The sequence below is a fragment of the Podarcis filfolensis genome, assembly GCF_964270895.1.
Source record: "Podarcis filfolensis genome assembly, chromosome: 3".
Lineage (NCBI taxonomy): Eukaryota > Metazoa > Chordata > Lepidosauria > Squamata > Lacertidae > Podarcis > Podarcis filfolensis.
The window spans coordinates 5148093-5163860 of record NC_139606.1 but is presented as its reverse complement, the minus strand read 5'-3'; the positions used below and the strand labels follow the sequence as shown (position 1 = coordinate 5163860).

Below are 15768 nucleotides of genomic sequence, written 5' to 3'. Positions count from 1 at the left end.
GGATGTCACATAGAGGAGGGAGAAAGGTTGTTTTCTGCTGCTCCAGAGAAGCGGACACGGAGCAATGGATCCAAACTACAAGAAAGAAGATTCCACCTAAACATTAGGAAGAACTTCCTGACAGTAAGAGCTGTTCGACAGTGGAATTTGCTGCCAAGGAGTGTGGTGGAGTCTCCTTCTTTGGAGGTCTTTAAGCAGAGGCTGGACAACCATATGTCAGGAGTGCTCTGATGGTGTTTCCTTTTTTTTTTTTAAATAAATTTTTATTAAGATTTTACAAAAGAGAAAAATAAAGATTTACAGAATAAAAAAGAAAAACCACAAATAAAAATAGACAATACAAAAAATAAAACTCACAAAACACACAAAAAACAACTAGTTAAGAAAAAAGAAATTAAAAGAATAAAACAACTCCATTTTTCTCAATATCCTCAAAGTCATATGCTTGTATCCTTGACCTCCTCACACCTCCCCCCTTTTGTGTTCCCATTTACATACTTAATTCAGCAAATTCTTACCCTTTTTCAAATTATCTTAACTTTGTGTCATAACATCTCATACCCCAATATTTTCAACCCTCTGTCCATACATATTTTTTTTTACATACTCTTATTGCTTTTGTCACTAATTACCACTTATTACCCATCCAAGCATAATTTTAACATTCATTAATTTTACAGTATTTCCAAAGATAGTCTTTAAATTTCTTCCAGTCTTCTTCCACCAACTCTTCTCCCAGGTCTCGGATTCTGCCAGTCATTTCCGCCAATTCCATATAGTCCATCAACTTCATCTGCCACTCTTCCAGGGTGGGTAGCTCTTGTGTCTTCCAATTCTTTGCGATGAGAATTCTTGCTGCTGTTGTTGCATACATAAAAAAAGTTCTGTCCTTCTTTGGCACCAATTGGCCGACCATGCCCAAGAGAAAAGCCTCTGGCTTCTTCAGGAAGGTGTATTTAAATACTTTTTTCATTTCATTATATATCATCTCCCAGAAGGCCTTAATCTTTGGGCACGTCCACCAAAGGTGAAAGAATGATCCTTCATTTTCTTTACACTTCCAACATTTATTATCGGGCAAATGATAGATTTTTGCAAGCTTGACTGGTGTCATGTACCACCTGTATATCATTTTCATAATATTCTCTCTTAAGGCATTACATGCCGTAAATTTCATACCTGTGGTCCACAACTGTTCCCAGTCAGCAAACATAATGTTATGACCAACATCTTGTGCCCATTTAATCATAGCAGACTTAACTATTTCATCCTGCGTGTTCCATTTTAGCAGCAAGTTATACATTCTTGAAAGTGTTTTAGTTTTGGGTTCTAACAATTCAGTTTCCAGTTTTGATTTTTCCACCTGGAAACCTATTTTTTTGTCCAAATTATAGGCCTCTCTTATTTGAAAATAATGCAGCCAATCTCGCACCTTGTCTTTTAGTTTCTCAACACTCTGCAATTTCAATTTATCTCCTTCTTGTTCCAATATTTCCCAATATTTCGGCCATTTGGCCTCCATATTGGACTTTTTCAGTGCCTTTGCTTCCATTGGTGACAATCACCTTGGGGTTTTATTCTCCAATAAGTCTTTATATCTTAGCCAAACATTAAACAGTGCTTTCCTGACAATATGGTTTTTAAATGCTTTATGAGCTTTAACCTTGTCGTACCACAAATATGCATGCCATCCAAAAACGTTATTGAAACCTTCTAGGTCCAAAATGTCTGTGTTCTCAAGAAGCAGCCATTCTTTCAGCCAACAAAATGCGGCCGATTCATAATAAAGTTTCAGGTCTGGCAGGGCAAATCCACCTCTTTCTTTAGCATCAGTTAGTATTTTAAATTTTATTCTGGGCTTCTTGCCCTGCCAGACAAATCTAGAAATATCTCTCTGCCACTTCTTGAAACAGTCCATTTTGTCCAAAATTTGCAAAGATTGAAACAAAAATAACATCTTTGGCAATACATTCATCTTAATAGCCGCAATTCTGCCCAACAAGGAAAGCTTCAGGTTTGACCATATCTCTAGATCTTTCTTCACTTCCAACCAACATTTCTCATAATTATCTTTAAATAAATTTAAGTTCTTAGCGGTCATGTTAACCCCCAAATATTTAACTTTCTTTACTATTGTTAGGCCTGTCTCCTTCTGAAACCTTTCTCAATCGGTGTTAAATTTTTCTCAAGAACTTTAGTTTTTGACTTGTTCAACTTAAAACCAGCCACCTGCCCAAATTCTTGAATCAATTCCAAAACCCTTTTTGAACTAGATTCTGGCTCCTGTAATGTTAAAACTAGGTCATCTGCAAATGCTTTCAATTTGTATTGCTTGGCTCCGACCTGAATACCTTTAATCAGACGGTCCCTTCTGATCATGTTCAGTAGTACCTCCAGGACTGAAATAAACAGCAATGGGGAAATTGGGCAGCCTTGTCGTGTACCTTTCTCTATCTTAAATCCCTCTGTCACCACATTGTTAACAATTAGTTTAGCCTTTTGTTCTGAGTAAATTGCACTTATACCATTCTCAAACCCTTGGCCCACCCCCATCCCCTGAAGATTTTTCTTCATAAAACACCAAGAAATGTTGTCAAAGGCTTTCTCCGCATCTATAAAAATTAAAACTGCTTTAGTATTTATGTTCACTTGCAGCTTCTCCAAAATGTTAATTATATTCCTTGTATTGTCCGACAAGTGTCTACCCGGGAGAAAGCCAGCTTGGTCCTTATGGATCTCTTCCAATAATACTTTTTTTAGCCTATTAGCCAAAATATCAGCAAATATTTTGTAATCCACATTAAGGAGGGATATGGGGCGGTAGTTCTTAAGTTGCGTCTTTTCAGTCTCAGTTTTCGGTATAAGTGTAATGTAGGCTTCCTGCCACGACTCCGGCGCCTTTTCCCCCTCTAAGATCTCATTGCAGACCTCCTTTAGTGGCCGAATTAACCAATCTTTCAAAACTCTATAATATTTGGAGGTTAAGCCATCTGGTCCTGGAGATTTACCCAATTGCATATTCTGAATGGCACCCTCCACTTCCTGTTCTGTAATTTTATCACTCAACATTGTCTTTTTTTCTTGGGAAATTTTTTGTAGTCCATTTTTCCTCCGGAATTGGTCTAACTCCGCCTCTTTCTGTGGCCCTTGTGTATATAGTTGTTTGAAATATCTCTGGAAACAGTTTCTAATTTCCAATGGATTCTGTATGATCTTTCCATTTACCTCCAAATTTATAATAGTATTTAGTTTCTGTCTTTTCTTCATCTGCCATGCTAGCAGTTTCCCGCATTTGTTAGCCGATTCAAATGACTTTTGTCTCATCTGCTTAATTTTCCATTCCACCTCCTGGTTTATCATTTTCATATACTGTACTTGATATAACTTAATTTCTCTCAGAATCTCCTGCGATTTTGGTTTCGCTCTTAATTTCTTCTCTCCTTCTTTTATTTTTTCCAAAATTTTATCTTTTTTCTCATTTTGGGTTCTCTTCTTTATTACATTCTGTTGGATCAAAAACCCTCTCATAACCGCTTTACCTGCGTCCCAGATTGTCCTTTTTTCAACCATAGTGTTCAAATTTATCTCAAAGTAATCTCTCAAAGTTTTTTGGGCCTTCTTAATCACCTCCTGGTCTCTGAACAGGGTGTCATTCATCCTCCATCTATAGTAACCGATTGGCGTTAGTTTCATCTCCATCTTCACTGCATTATGGTCGGAGCAAGTTTTTGGGCAAATTTCCACTTTTCGTATCTTGGGTGCCAGTCCTCTAGTTATCCATAGTTGGTCAATTCTTGTCCAGGTCATATTGGCTTCAGAGAAGAATGTTCCCTCTCTTCCAAGGGGGTTCTTAGTTCTCCAAATGTCAATCAAGTCCATATTGTCAGCCAGTTCAAAGAAAGTTTTTGGTAATCTGCCATCTTTAGTTACCACCTGTCTCTGCGACTTATCCATGTTTGTAGATACCACCCCATTCATATCTCCCATCATAATGATGTTATAGTCCAAATAGTCCAACAATGTCTCATGCAATTTCTTAAAAAATTCAGACTTCCCCTCGTTTGGTGCGTACACTCCTACGATCAAATATTTTTCACCTTGTGATTGAATCTCAATTGCAACAATCCTTCCTTGTTCATCTTTAAAGACAAATTTCGGTGATAGGCTCTCTTTAGCATAAATAACAACTCCTCTCTTCTTGACTTTGTCCGATGAGATAAATTCTTGACCCAATCTTTTATTAATAAGAACTTTTCTATGGAGCCTTGCCACATGAGTTTCCTGTAAACAAATTAAGTTCAATTGTTCCTTTTTCAATATATGAAAGACTTTCCTCCTCTTCTCGGGGGAGTTAAAACCGTGAATATTCCAACTTAATAATTGCAGAGACATGGTGTAATTATTTTAATTTCCTCCAGCTGCTCCCAAAAGCTCGTCAAGTTCTTGCGGTGGTATCCTTTTTTTCGATTTGTCAGGTCCCAAAGGTGGTGGTGCTATGTCTAGAACTCCTGGTCTCAGGACTCTTAGCACATCTGTCACTTCTTTTTGTAAGTCTTCTTCAAAATCTCTCAAAAATTTTTCCTTGTCTTCCACTGATCTGATTCTGAACTTTTTCCCTTTCAACGTAAAAGACAGTCCCTGGGGAAACTCCCATCTAAAAACAATGCAATTCCTTCTCAGCAAGGCCACCAAGTCTCTGTAGTTAGTTCTCAAGTCCAAAAGGTGTTTCGGTATATCTTTAAAGATCTCCACTCTGGAATCATTAATCTCTAAAGTCTTCTGAAAGTGAGCACCCAATATCTTATCTCTCTCCTCTTTCGTACGGAGGGTCACCAAACAGTCTCTCACCCTGTTTTTCCTCCCTCCTCTTCCAAGTCTGAAGGCGCTCACTATCTTAAAGTCTTTTTCCAGCTCCAAATTCCAAAATTTCTCAAATTCCTGTGAAAGGTAGTTGCTCAAATTGTCTTTTTCAAGTTCTGGCACCGCCCTGATCCTCAGGTTTGTCTGCTTCTCTTTCAATTCGATCATGGACAATAGAGCCTGATGATCCCCAATCTGTTTACGCATAGGTTTGATTTCTTCCTCCACAGCCACAACCTTTTCTTTTGCTTCCTCAGCTATTTTCCTGGTAGACGCAGATTCCTCCAGCAGTTTTTCTATAGCTTTTGTATTTGAGTTAATACTGGCTGTGTTCCCTTTAATTTCAGTTGATTGGTCTGAAACCTGTTTGCTTAGGCCTTCCAATTTCTCATAAATTTTATTCAGTACAGATGTAAATTCCCCTTCTGAGGCCATTCCTTTTGTCTCAATTTGCCCTGAATCTTCCTCCTGAGTCACAGGGAGGCCAGGCACAGATGCTCTGCGTTGCTGGGAGACTGAGATAGATTGTTGCACTTTGACCTTAGATCTTGTTGCTCTTTGGTCAGTCATTCCCCTTTATCTTCAGTCAAGGTCAGTTCCCACAGTCAAGCCTTGCAGTGGAAAGTCCCCAATGTTAGCAATGGAAAATTCCCCCAGTCAGATGCAGACTTCAGTAGTCCTCTAGGGGGACACAGTAACCACCATAAGATTCTCAATAACAAAGTAACAAAGTCTTTTCTAACTTTCCGTGTCCCCTCTTTAATTGAAACATACAATTCAGTCCAAAGAAGACTTCTAAATGTATCTCCTTGCAGAGTTAAATCTTAAATATTTACAGTATCCATAAATAGTGCGAGCCCAAATGTAGCAATCCTCATAAACCTGGCAGTCCGTTCCCAGGGATTCCGCAAAAAGTCTATTTAATTCCCAGAAGATCCCCAGAAGAAATAAAGTCACTTTCTTAACTTCCCCCCTCTCCTCTAAGGGGGGGGTTCTTTCTTTTAATGCTTGAAGTTAAAACTTTAAAGTCCACTTTAAAGTAATAGCGTTGGAATGTCTTTGCTTTGATCTGTTACAAAACGGAAAGGCGGACTTCCTGTTTACACCTTTCCGCTTCGGAGCCCAATTTCACTTATTTTTTCTCTTCAAATCCAAGTCTTTTACATTCCCCTACTCACGGATGTTCTTTTTGCAGCCAAATTTTCACAGGAAAAAGGTCAGCGCTCTCCGGCAACAGCTACGCGGCTTCGCTCCGCAGACGCAGCAATCGACTCGCAGCACCGCGCCGCTCCCGTTGCGCTCCGGAACCCCTTGCGGGGCTCCCTCGCTGAATCGGGGGGCGCAAAAGGTGCCTGCCGAGTCCCACGCTCGCAGGCTCTTTCTGCCTGCGATTTCTGATCGGGTCTCCGCTTCGCCGTAGCGGACAGACCCACTTTCTGTGGAGCTTCTCCCTCCTACTCAGAAGGAGACCGCCATTGCCGTTGGCGCCGCCTCCGGAAGTGCCTCTGATGGTGTTTCCTGCTTGGCAGGGGGTTGGACTCCATGGCCCTTGTGGTCTCTTCCAACTCTATGATTCTATGATTCTATGATTCTATTAACCCTGGGAGCTGTGCTTCTGGAATTTAGGAATATGTAACACAATAGTCTTGGCACCTTTAAACTATGGTAGTGTAGCTATGCACCAGAGGAAAACACCAACTCACCTTCGTAAGATTCAAATTTCTTTATCAGGACACTGCATTCCTCAACAATTCTATCTTCTATGGTCCTCTTTCCCATTCCGTAGTCCCGTAATGTGCTTAAAGCAAACCGCCGCATCACTTTCCAGTTCTCACCATTAGACAAAGTTACACCTAAAAATGGGAGGAAAAGGTTTTATGTCTGCATGGCCATTGCACAAAAATATCAATAAATTGTGTTCTGCATTTCTTCCATGGAACTGAGAATGGATCCCAGCTATTCTCCCATTCAGACTTCTGAGCTTTGACAAAGTAGCTGGCAGCTGTGCCATCAGAGCAAGAACTGAGAACACATTGAACAATATTTTCCATTTCAAAGTGTAGGATAGAGTAGAGGGTGGTTTGTACATGTCAGGGATCCCAGCAGAACTTTGTATTCCATGGGCAGATATTATGCCTCCTTCATGTTTCTTCTTTGCATAGGCTGGGCAAGAAAATGGTGTGTGGCATTACTTTTCCATGTAATCTGCAGAAATCCACATTTGACACTTTTTGTTACACATTCTCAGCCTAATGCCTGCAGATACTCTGTCAATGTCAAAGGCACTGAGGTTGGTTGAAAAATTCACAAGGATTTTCCCCACAGTAAACAATGGATTTCAATGACTTGCTTTGCAAACGCTTATCCTACAAACCATTTCTTGGGAACAGATTGTGTTCACCTGGTGGGACCAGTGTGTGTCTGCAAGCATTACCAGTTCCAATAGAAAGGGAAGTGCCTCACCTAAGCCTTCTGCAAGCTCTTGAAACATTGGAACGATGGGCCTGTCTGCAAATGCGTCCGCGTGATTAACTAGAGCCTCCTTTACTGTCTCATATCCTGTCAACACCACAGTTTTCCGGGGTCCCATTTGGATGTTGAAGATGGGGCCGTACTGCTTTGACAACTGGAATTCAACAGAAGAAAAAGTGAGAAAGAGAGTTCTGGTATACCCAATGAATATATTAATGTAAATCATCTCTGACAGAACCAAGGCTGCATTAGCTTGCACATTTACCTAAGAGTCAAGGTTATTTTGTACATTCCACAGAATCTAGTAGCAAGGTTTGACTGTTAGACTAGTATCAGGTTTTTTTTAATCACTACTATTGAACTTGGTAGAAATTACGTCCATGTTATTGTGCCTTGGACTGAGCTGAAAACATATGACTTAAGAATAGTAATTTTGTGGAATGAATTCCCTTTTTGTATCTTTGCAAATCATCATGCAAAACAGAATCCAAATAACATAATGATAAAGTAAAAGAGCATTGTCTATGCCTCAGTGCTCATCAAGACATTTGCTACTAATAGCTGTAGCAGCAACAGTTGCTGCTACAGCTGCATGATAGCACTCTCCCTCCCTGGCCCTGCTCCCATGGTGGAGTCTCCTGAACTGAGCTTAGCCTTTTCACCCAGTTCAGTAGAGTCCACCGTGGGAGGGGGACCAGGGCGGGAGAGTGCCAGATTTCTGGAATTCCAATGTGTTACCTCTGAGGATGTGGACAGGCTGCTTGGACAGTGAAACTGACCACCTGTCTCCTTCATCCTTGCCCACCCTGGCTCATAAAAGCTCTGCGGGGTGGTGAATGCTTCCCTCTGTTAAGGAGCCTTCCCAGCTCCACTGAAAGTGGTGGTTATAAAACCACTTATTAAAAAATAAATCTTTGGACCCAGCTAATATGGTGAACTACCACCCAGTCTCAAATCTTCCATTCTTGGGCAAGGTGATTGAGCGGGTGGTTGCTGAACAACTCCAGGAACGCCTGGAGGATTTATTTTGAAATAAATCTATGTTCATTGTGGTTAACCAAATTCCTAAATACTTAACTTTTTTGACTACTTCTATACCAATTTCCTCCTGCAATATATCAACCAAGTCTTGTTTCATATTTTTAACTAATATTTTAGTATTGATTTTGTTTTATTTAAAACCTGCTACTTGTCCAAATTGTTCTATTTTTTTAATAACTTCTTTGGCATTATTTAATGGTTCTTCTATAGTTAGTACCAAGTCATCTGCAAAGGCTTTCACTTTATGTTCTTTCCAGCCAACTGAAATTCCTTTTATTTTCTCATTTTCTCTTATTGTCCTTAGAAAGACTTACAGTACCGATATGAATAATAGTGGTGAGAGCAGACACCCTTGTCTTGAACCGTTTGTAATTTCAATATTTCCAGTTATTATATTATTTACTATTAATTTTGCTTTTTGACCAGAATATATAGCTTTTATACCTTTTATAAACAATTGTCCAGTGCCCATTAAATCAATATTCTTTATCATAAATTCCCAAGATATATTATCAAAGGCCTTTTCCGCATCTACAAACATTAATATCGCTTGTTTATCATTCCTGGCCGTCAGGTATTCAAACGAATTAATTTCTTAACCCACGGTAAAGGTAAAGGTAAAGGTAAAGGGACCCCTGACCATTAGGTCCAGTCGTGACCAACTCTGGGGTTGCGGCGCTCATCTCGCTTTATTGGCCAAGGAAGCTGGTGTACAACTTCCGGGTCATGTGACCAGCATGACTAAGCCACTTCTGGTGAACCAGAGCAGCACACGGAAATGCCGTTTACCTTCCCGCCGGAGTCGTAGCTATTTATCTACTTGCACTTTAACTTGCTTTCAAATTGCTAGGTTGGCAGGAGCAGGGACCGAGCAGCAGGAGCTCACCCCGTCGTGGAGATTCGAACCGCCGACCTTCTGATCAGCAAGTCCTAGGCTCTGTGGTTTAACCCACAGTGCCACCAGGTTCCACTGTATATATTTCAAGGTGTGTGTGTGGGGGGGTGACAATAAACCCACACTGGGTATCACCTGACCTTGCTATGCCACTGTTGGCTCCGGGTACGTTTCCAAGCACAATTCAAAGTGTCGGTGCTGACCTTTAAAGACCCACATGGCCTTGGCCCAGTATACCTGAAGGAGAGTCTCCACCCCATCGTTCAGCCCAGACACTGAGGTCCAGCTTCGAGGGCCTTCTGGCGGTTCCCTCACTGCATGAAGTGAGGTTACAGGGAACCAGGTAGAGGTCCTTCTCGGTAGTGGCACCCACACTGTGGAACGCCCTCCCATCAGATGTCAAGGAAATAAACAACTATCTGACTTTTATAAGACACCTGACGGCAGTAGTTTTTAGGTAAGTTTTAATGTTTAATGTTTTATCGTGTTATTAATCTGTTGGGAGTCACCCAGATTGGCCAGGGAAACCCAGCCAGATGGGCGGGGTATAAATAATAAATTATTATTAAATTATTATTATTATTCAGTTGTGGGAGCACAAATATTTGCTAGGAATACTCAGAAAACCAGAAAAAAATAGGCAGTTGTAAGGATAACGTGGGTGGTGCTGTGGGTTAAACCACAGAGCCTAGGACTTGCCGATCAGAAGGTCAGCGGTTCGAATCCCTGTGATGGAGTGAGCTCCCGTTGCTCGGTCCCTGCTCCTGCCAACCTAGGAGTTCAAAAGCACGTCAAAGTGCAAGTAGATAAATAGGTACTGCTCCGGCGGGAAGGTAAATGGCGTTTCCATGCGCTGCTCTGATTCACCAGAAGTGGCTTAGTCATGCTGGCCACATGACCCAGAAGCTGTATGCCGGTTCCCTCGGCCAATAAAGCGAGATGAGCGTCGCAACCCCAGAGTCGGCCACTACTGGACCTTATGGTCTGGGGTCCCTTTACCTTTAAGGATAAAAGTGATTATACCTTTAATGGCACCTCTCAAATCTAGTTTAGATAGATAGGCTCAAGGAGGAGGCTGGGCTAGGCAAGGTTTCTACCAGCACTTTTGCATCCTTGAAAATGGAGGCAGAGTCAAACGGGATTCGACACCAGACACCCCCAGACACCTTGTTCAAATTACCAGGTGTAAATTACAACTAGGTCCTGTGACTATTTATTGGGAAAGATAAGAGAAGGTTCTGTTGCACACAAAGGAAAGATGAGATTTATAGGCTGTAAAAGAACAAAATGTATTATTATTATTATTATTATTATTATTATTATTATTATTATTACCCTGCTCTGCTGCCTGGGCTGCCCAAGTACCCTTTAGCCTTGCCATGGGAAGAACTGGAATCTTTACCTTTAACATGGTTCTGTAAGGCCTCTTGAGATCCATGATGTGGAGATTCCCAATGAGAGGTAAAGGCCTCGGTCCTGGTGGAAGATTTTGGGAGCTCTTGTTCCAGAAAGCGCCCAGTTTCAAAACAAAGCAAACCATAAGGATAAAGAGGAACAATGCTGGAATCGGCTCCGTCCAATCCATTTTGTTTCAGGAAGCAATTTTTTGGGGTAGTGGTTATAATGAAAGCCACAGTGCAATTCGGTCAACAACTGTGTCTACCAACTGCAATGAGCAGCCCATATATAATGCTATGTAATGTCTCTAGCGAATCATTAAACCATCCCTCCGATTTTTTTCTTCTCCACAACTATTCAGTGGTTATATTGAAAGTTACAGGGTAGTTTGGTCAAGGACAATGTCTTGCAACTGCAGTGAGCAGCATATATATTATGCTAGGTACTGTCTTGAGCTAATCATTAAACCACCCAGTAAAATGGAAAGTGTCCTGCTTTGTCCCTCTGGTTTTTTCTTCTTCTTCTCCACAATTATTCAAAGCTGTATATTGGATGTTTTGCTTTTCAGTTTAATGTTTACTCAAGGGGGAACTGCCTACTTCCACAAACTAATCCTTTCCAGAACAAATTCAAGCTCTCTTGAATCTGGCTGCAGACCTGTCACTCAGGATTAGCTGTAAAATCAATCTATTATAATGGGAGTAAAGGGCAGCATTCTGAAATTCTTCAGAGTGATCATTGGACTGCATTCAGGGATGGATGTTACAAAGTGCACCAGTATGGACTTCCGGCGAGGCAAGATGGCAAGCGCCAAAGCAGCACGGAGCTTCTGAGGACCGCAAGCACTAATGGCGCTGCCTGGATGGTGCCTGCACTGCCAACCCGGCCACTGCTGCCACCATGATTGGGGGGTAACCAGGGGTGCCCAACGTGACAACCAAGGATGCCGTGAAGGGCCCCAAGCCACCTCCCAGTGGCCTCGACCCGGCTGGGACTGGAAGCATCCCAACGATAGCTGAGAAGAAGAAGAAGAGTTTGGATTTGATATCCCGCTTTTTCATTAGCCGAAGGAGACTCAAAGCGGCTAACAATCTCCTTTCCCTTCCTCCCCCACAACAAACACTCTGTGAGGTGAGTGGGGCTGAGAGACTTCAAAGAAGTGTGACTGGCCCAAGGTCACCCAGCAACTGCGTGTGGAGGAGCGGAGATGCAAACCCGGTTCCCCAGATTACGAGTCTACTGCTCTTAACCACTACACCAGGCCTGGAGGCCTCTGGAGCCAAACAGAAAAAAAGCAGAAACCTCCAGATAAAAACCTGGCAAGCCAAAGGCCGACACGGTCTAAAAGTCTTCTACAAAAACAACAAAGCTACAGAGCAGTTTGGTCAACAGCAGTGTCTACCAACTGCAATGAGCTACCCATGTATTATGTTATGTAATGTCTCTAGCGAATCATTAAATCATCCCTCCGATTTTTTTCTTCTCCACAACTATTCAAAGCTGTACATTGGATGATATGCCTTTCAGTTCAATGTTTACTCAAGTGAGTGGTGCTTACTTCCACAAACGAATGCTTTCCAGAACAGATTACAATGCTCTTGAACACGGCGAACTCATAACTCAGGATTATCAGTAGAGAGCAGCATTGTGAAATCATTTGCAGATGAAATTATTCAACTTCAATTAGGGACAAAAGCATTAATTTGAAAGTGTCCAGTATTTCCTGAACTTTCACCCATCGAAACACTCACACAAATTTTTCTTTTTAGCATAATTTCTATTCATCTTCATCTTGAAACAGTTTAACATGGTGGCATTAGGTTATATCTTTGTATACATTAAAGCATATGACATGCAACAATATGAGCAAGGAAGGATAATAACTAAACTGTACATCCTCTCATAGTGCCTAAATCCATTCCTACAAAGGTTATGGGGCCCAGTGAAGACAAAAATCAAAGTATTATAGTGGGTGTGGCTGGATTTTCTTAAGAGAGAAGAGAGATTCAAACCAGACATTTTTTCTATTTCCTGGTGAGACCATGGTGACTTCCCTTGTCTCTGTTGTGAAAGGGATTAGCTCCCGCTTCCCTTTCAGAGCAGAAGCTAGGCAGAGAAGGTATTGAGTTTTTCCTCTTGTGTAGATTTAAGTTTTGATTTTGATTTTGACATATTTCTGCCATTTTTATTTTTCATATGACCAGTCAGAATTCCATTGATGAGGGTAGCCTTAAGCTACCCAGACTCTCAGAGAAAGTTCATTCAGATACAGAGAGAAGATGGAAGATGGTTGTTTTATTCTAAGGCAGAAGCAAAAAGTCACTGAACTAATTGACAGCATGGAGATTCCAGAAGCAAACCCAGTTGCCAGATCTATTATGACAGATTTTTTAAAGAACCCGGAGGAAACAAAGCCATTGCCTGACATCAACAAATACAGTTCAGAATCAGAATACACTGCAGCCACAGAAGTTAACATACCCAACTTCCTCAACCATTCCTCATAAGGCATGGTTTCCAGACACTTTATCGTCTTGGTCACAATTCTCAGCACATCTACTTGGGAATATGATGCTTCAAGATCTTTGAAGGTAAATGTTAACATGGGAATAAATGAACCAGCTTTGTTGGTTGATCTCTATGCCTGAAGTGTCATAAGAACTCAGGGCCAGATTTTAAGTAAGAGATGCTCCAATGCTAGTTTCACGAGATTCAGCATTAAGGCAGGTAAAGGGGAACACTTAAGGTTTGTGACAAAGCACAGATCAATTCTACCTGTAGGCTACTCAACCCAAATACCCTTGTTGAACAGGGGTGTTTAAAAAAGGCTCGCATTGCACACACAGGTAGGCTAAGCAAGCCAGGAGCTTGTGAGTCTTAGAAACGTGGCAGAGCGCAGAGCTGGTGGGGCATGGGCGATGTTGTAAGCCCAATAGCAGGAGTAAGGTCCAGGTCTTCTTGAGATGTTCCAGGGGGTAGCTGGAAGGTGAATTTCTGCAGGAGACTTGTGAAGAAGAGGAAGAGCTCCATTTTGGCAAGAGTCTCACCTAAACATGCTCTCCGACCTGTATGGAAACATAGGCAGCAGAGAAACTGGGTTTAGCAGTTGCTGAATAACATCCCAAGGGACGTGGGCGGTGCTGTGGGTTAAACCACAGAGCCTAGGACTTGCTGATCAGAAGGTTGGCGGTACAAATCCCCGCGACAGGGTGAGCTCCCATTGCTCGGTCCCTCTTCCTGCCAACCTAGCAGTTCGAAAGCACATCAAAGTGCAAGTAGATAAATAGGTACCACTCCGGCGGGAAGGTAAACGGCATTTCCATGCGCTGCTCTGGTTCACCAGAAGCGGCTTAGTCATGCTGGCCATATGACCCGGAAGCTGTATGCCGGCTCCCTCGGCCAATAAAGCGAGATGAGCACCGCAACCCCAGAGTCGGCCACGACTGGACCTTTACCTTTAATAACATTCCAAATACTTAAAAGCAGACGGAAATGCAGAGATGAAATAACAGCTCACAGTGCCCATCTTAAAAGAATTAAGAACTCCCAATACAAGCCATCCTGCAATGCTGAAAACCGCAGTGGGGATTTTCCAGCCTGAGGGCCACATTCCCTGGTGAGCAACATTCCAGGGGTGGCTCACCAACAGTGGGCAGATCTAGTGGCAGAAATGGCCACAGCAACTGATGTGATTCTTTCCTTTGCACAATAGGTTACATTCGTGGCATGTAAAAATCCCATTGACTAAGCACACACTATGCAGATATACACAAAAGTAAAAAAAAGTTACCTGCGGAGAAAGGCATGAAAGCATCTCTCTTTATGAATTCTCCATCAGGATTAAGAAAATGTTCTGGATAGAATTTATATGGTTTCTCCCATTGAGATTCATCATGCAGCACAGAGGACAGCATTGGCATGATGTATGTCCCCTGCAAAGGCAAAGCAAGAGTCATTTTAAAATAAAGCGTATGCCTCTGGTACAATAAATACTGACTGCAGGAAAAATGAGATTTTTAGTTCACTTGAGAAATGTCTTTCGTTTGAAAAACATATAAACCATGATCTCCCACCAGAAATGGTTTCTTTTCCAACCTTGTGCTCCTTCCCATTGAGATCTGTTTAATGGGTTGAAGATGACGCTGAAGAGCTTGCTTACAGTGCAATCGTATACAAGTCTGCACAGATGTCACCCACCCTGAAGTCCAAGGGGCTTACTCCCAGGAAAGCCTTAAAATATATTGTAAATAGTAGGCAGCAGTTCAATAAAACTGATCACCTTTGGAATGAAGTAGCCATTGAGGGTAACATCTGTAGCCGTGGCATGTGGCAGGTTGGTTGGGACGATATCGGCAAATCTCTGGATCTCATGGATCACGGCATCTGTATAAGGCATTTTTGTTCGGTGTTCAATCCTTGGCTGAGAAGATCCAACAACCCTTGCAATTTCTTCTTGGACCTTTACTGGGGGAAACAAAAAAAGAAAGCATTCATTTTTCTGCCAAGATAATCTGTTTGACTTTGGCCTCTTAAAATATTAATCTCCACAGCATAGAACTGCCATAAACTGGTTCTCCAATTTCCCGGACTCACAAATTTAATCTCTAGAATTTGACAAAGGTATTTTTAAATAAGACAAACATTTTAATCAATAACCTGATATACTGAGGGAGAGAAATGCATCCAGGATAATTATTAAAATATCACTGCTGGGAATATCCTGAAGCGGTAGCATTTACAGTGGTACCTCGGGTTAAGAACTTAATTCGTTCTGGAGGTCTGTTCTTAGCCTGAAACTGTACTTAACCTGAAGCACCACTTTAGCTAATGGAGCCTCCTGTTGCCGCTGCACCACCACTGCACAATTTCTGTTCTCATCCTGAAGCAAAGTTCTTAACCCGAGGTACTATTTCTGGGTTAGCGGAGTCTGTAACCTGAAGCGTATGAAACTGAAGCATATGTAACCTTGAGGTACCACTGTACATATAAAGGCAAAAAAAAACAAAGATTTCGGGATCCTACAGAGCCAGACAAATTTTGGAGGAAATATGGGCAAGAATTAGCTGGAAAAAGGGCATTTGAACTGGAAGGTGGAAGATTCA

The 15768-nt window shown here is 41.7% G+C and overlaps 1 protein-coding gene across 1 annotated transcript in view; it reads right to left on the bottom strand.

The window, feature by feature from the left end:
* Positions 1-15768, bottom strand: part of LOC310759026 (uncharacterized protein) — a 79119-nt gene that overhangs the window by 23175 nt on the left and 40176 nt on the right. Inside the window, exons 7-13 of the mRNA XM_083605785.1 lie at positions 14946-15130; positions 14457-14598; positions 13546-13731; positions 13148-13249; positions 10671-10855; positions 7324-7486; positions 6564-6713 (exon numbers count right to left, since the gene is read on the bottom strand). Coding sequence (XP_083461911.1) covers positions 6564-6713; positions 7324-7486; positions 10671-10855; positions 13148-13249; positions 13546-13731; positions 14457-14598; positions 14946-15130 — 1113 coding nt within the window. The remainder of the gene's footprint in view (positions 1-6563; positions 6714-7323; positions 7487-10670; positions 10856-13147; positions 13250-13545; positions 13732-14456; positions 14599-14945; positions 15131-15768) is intronic.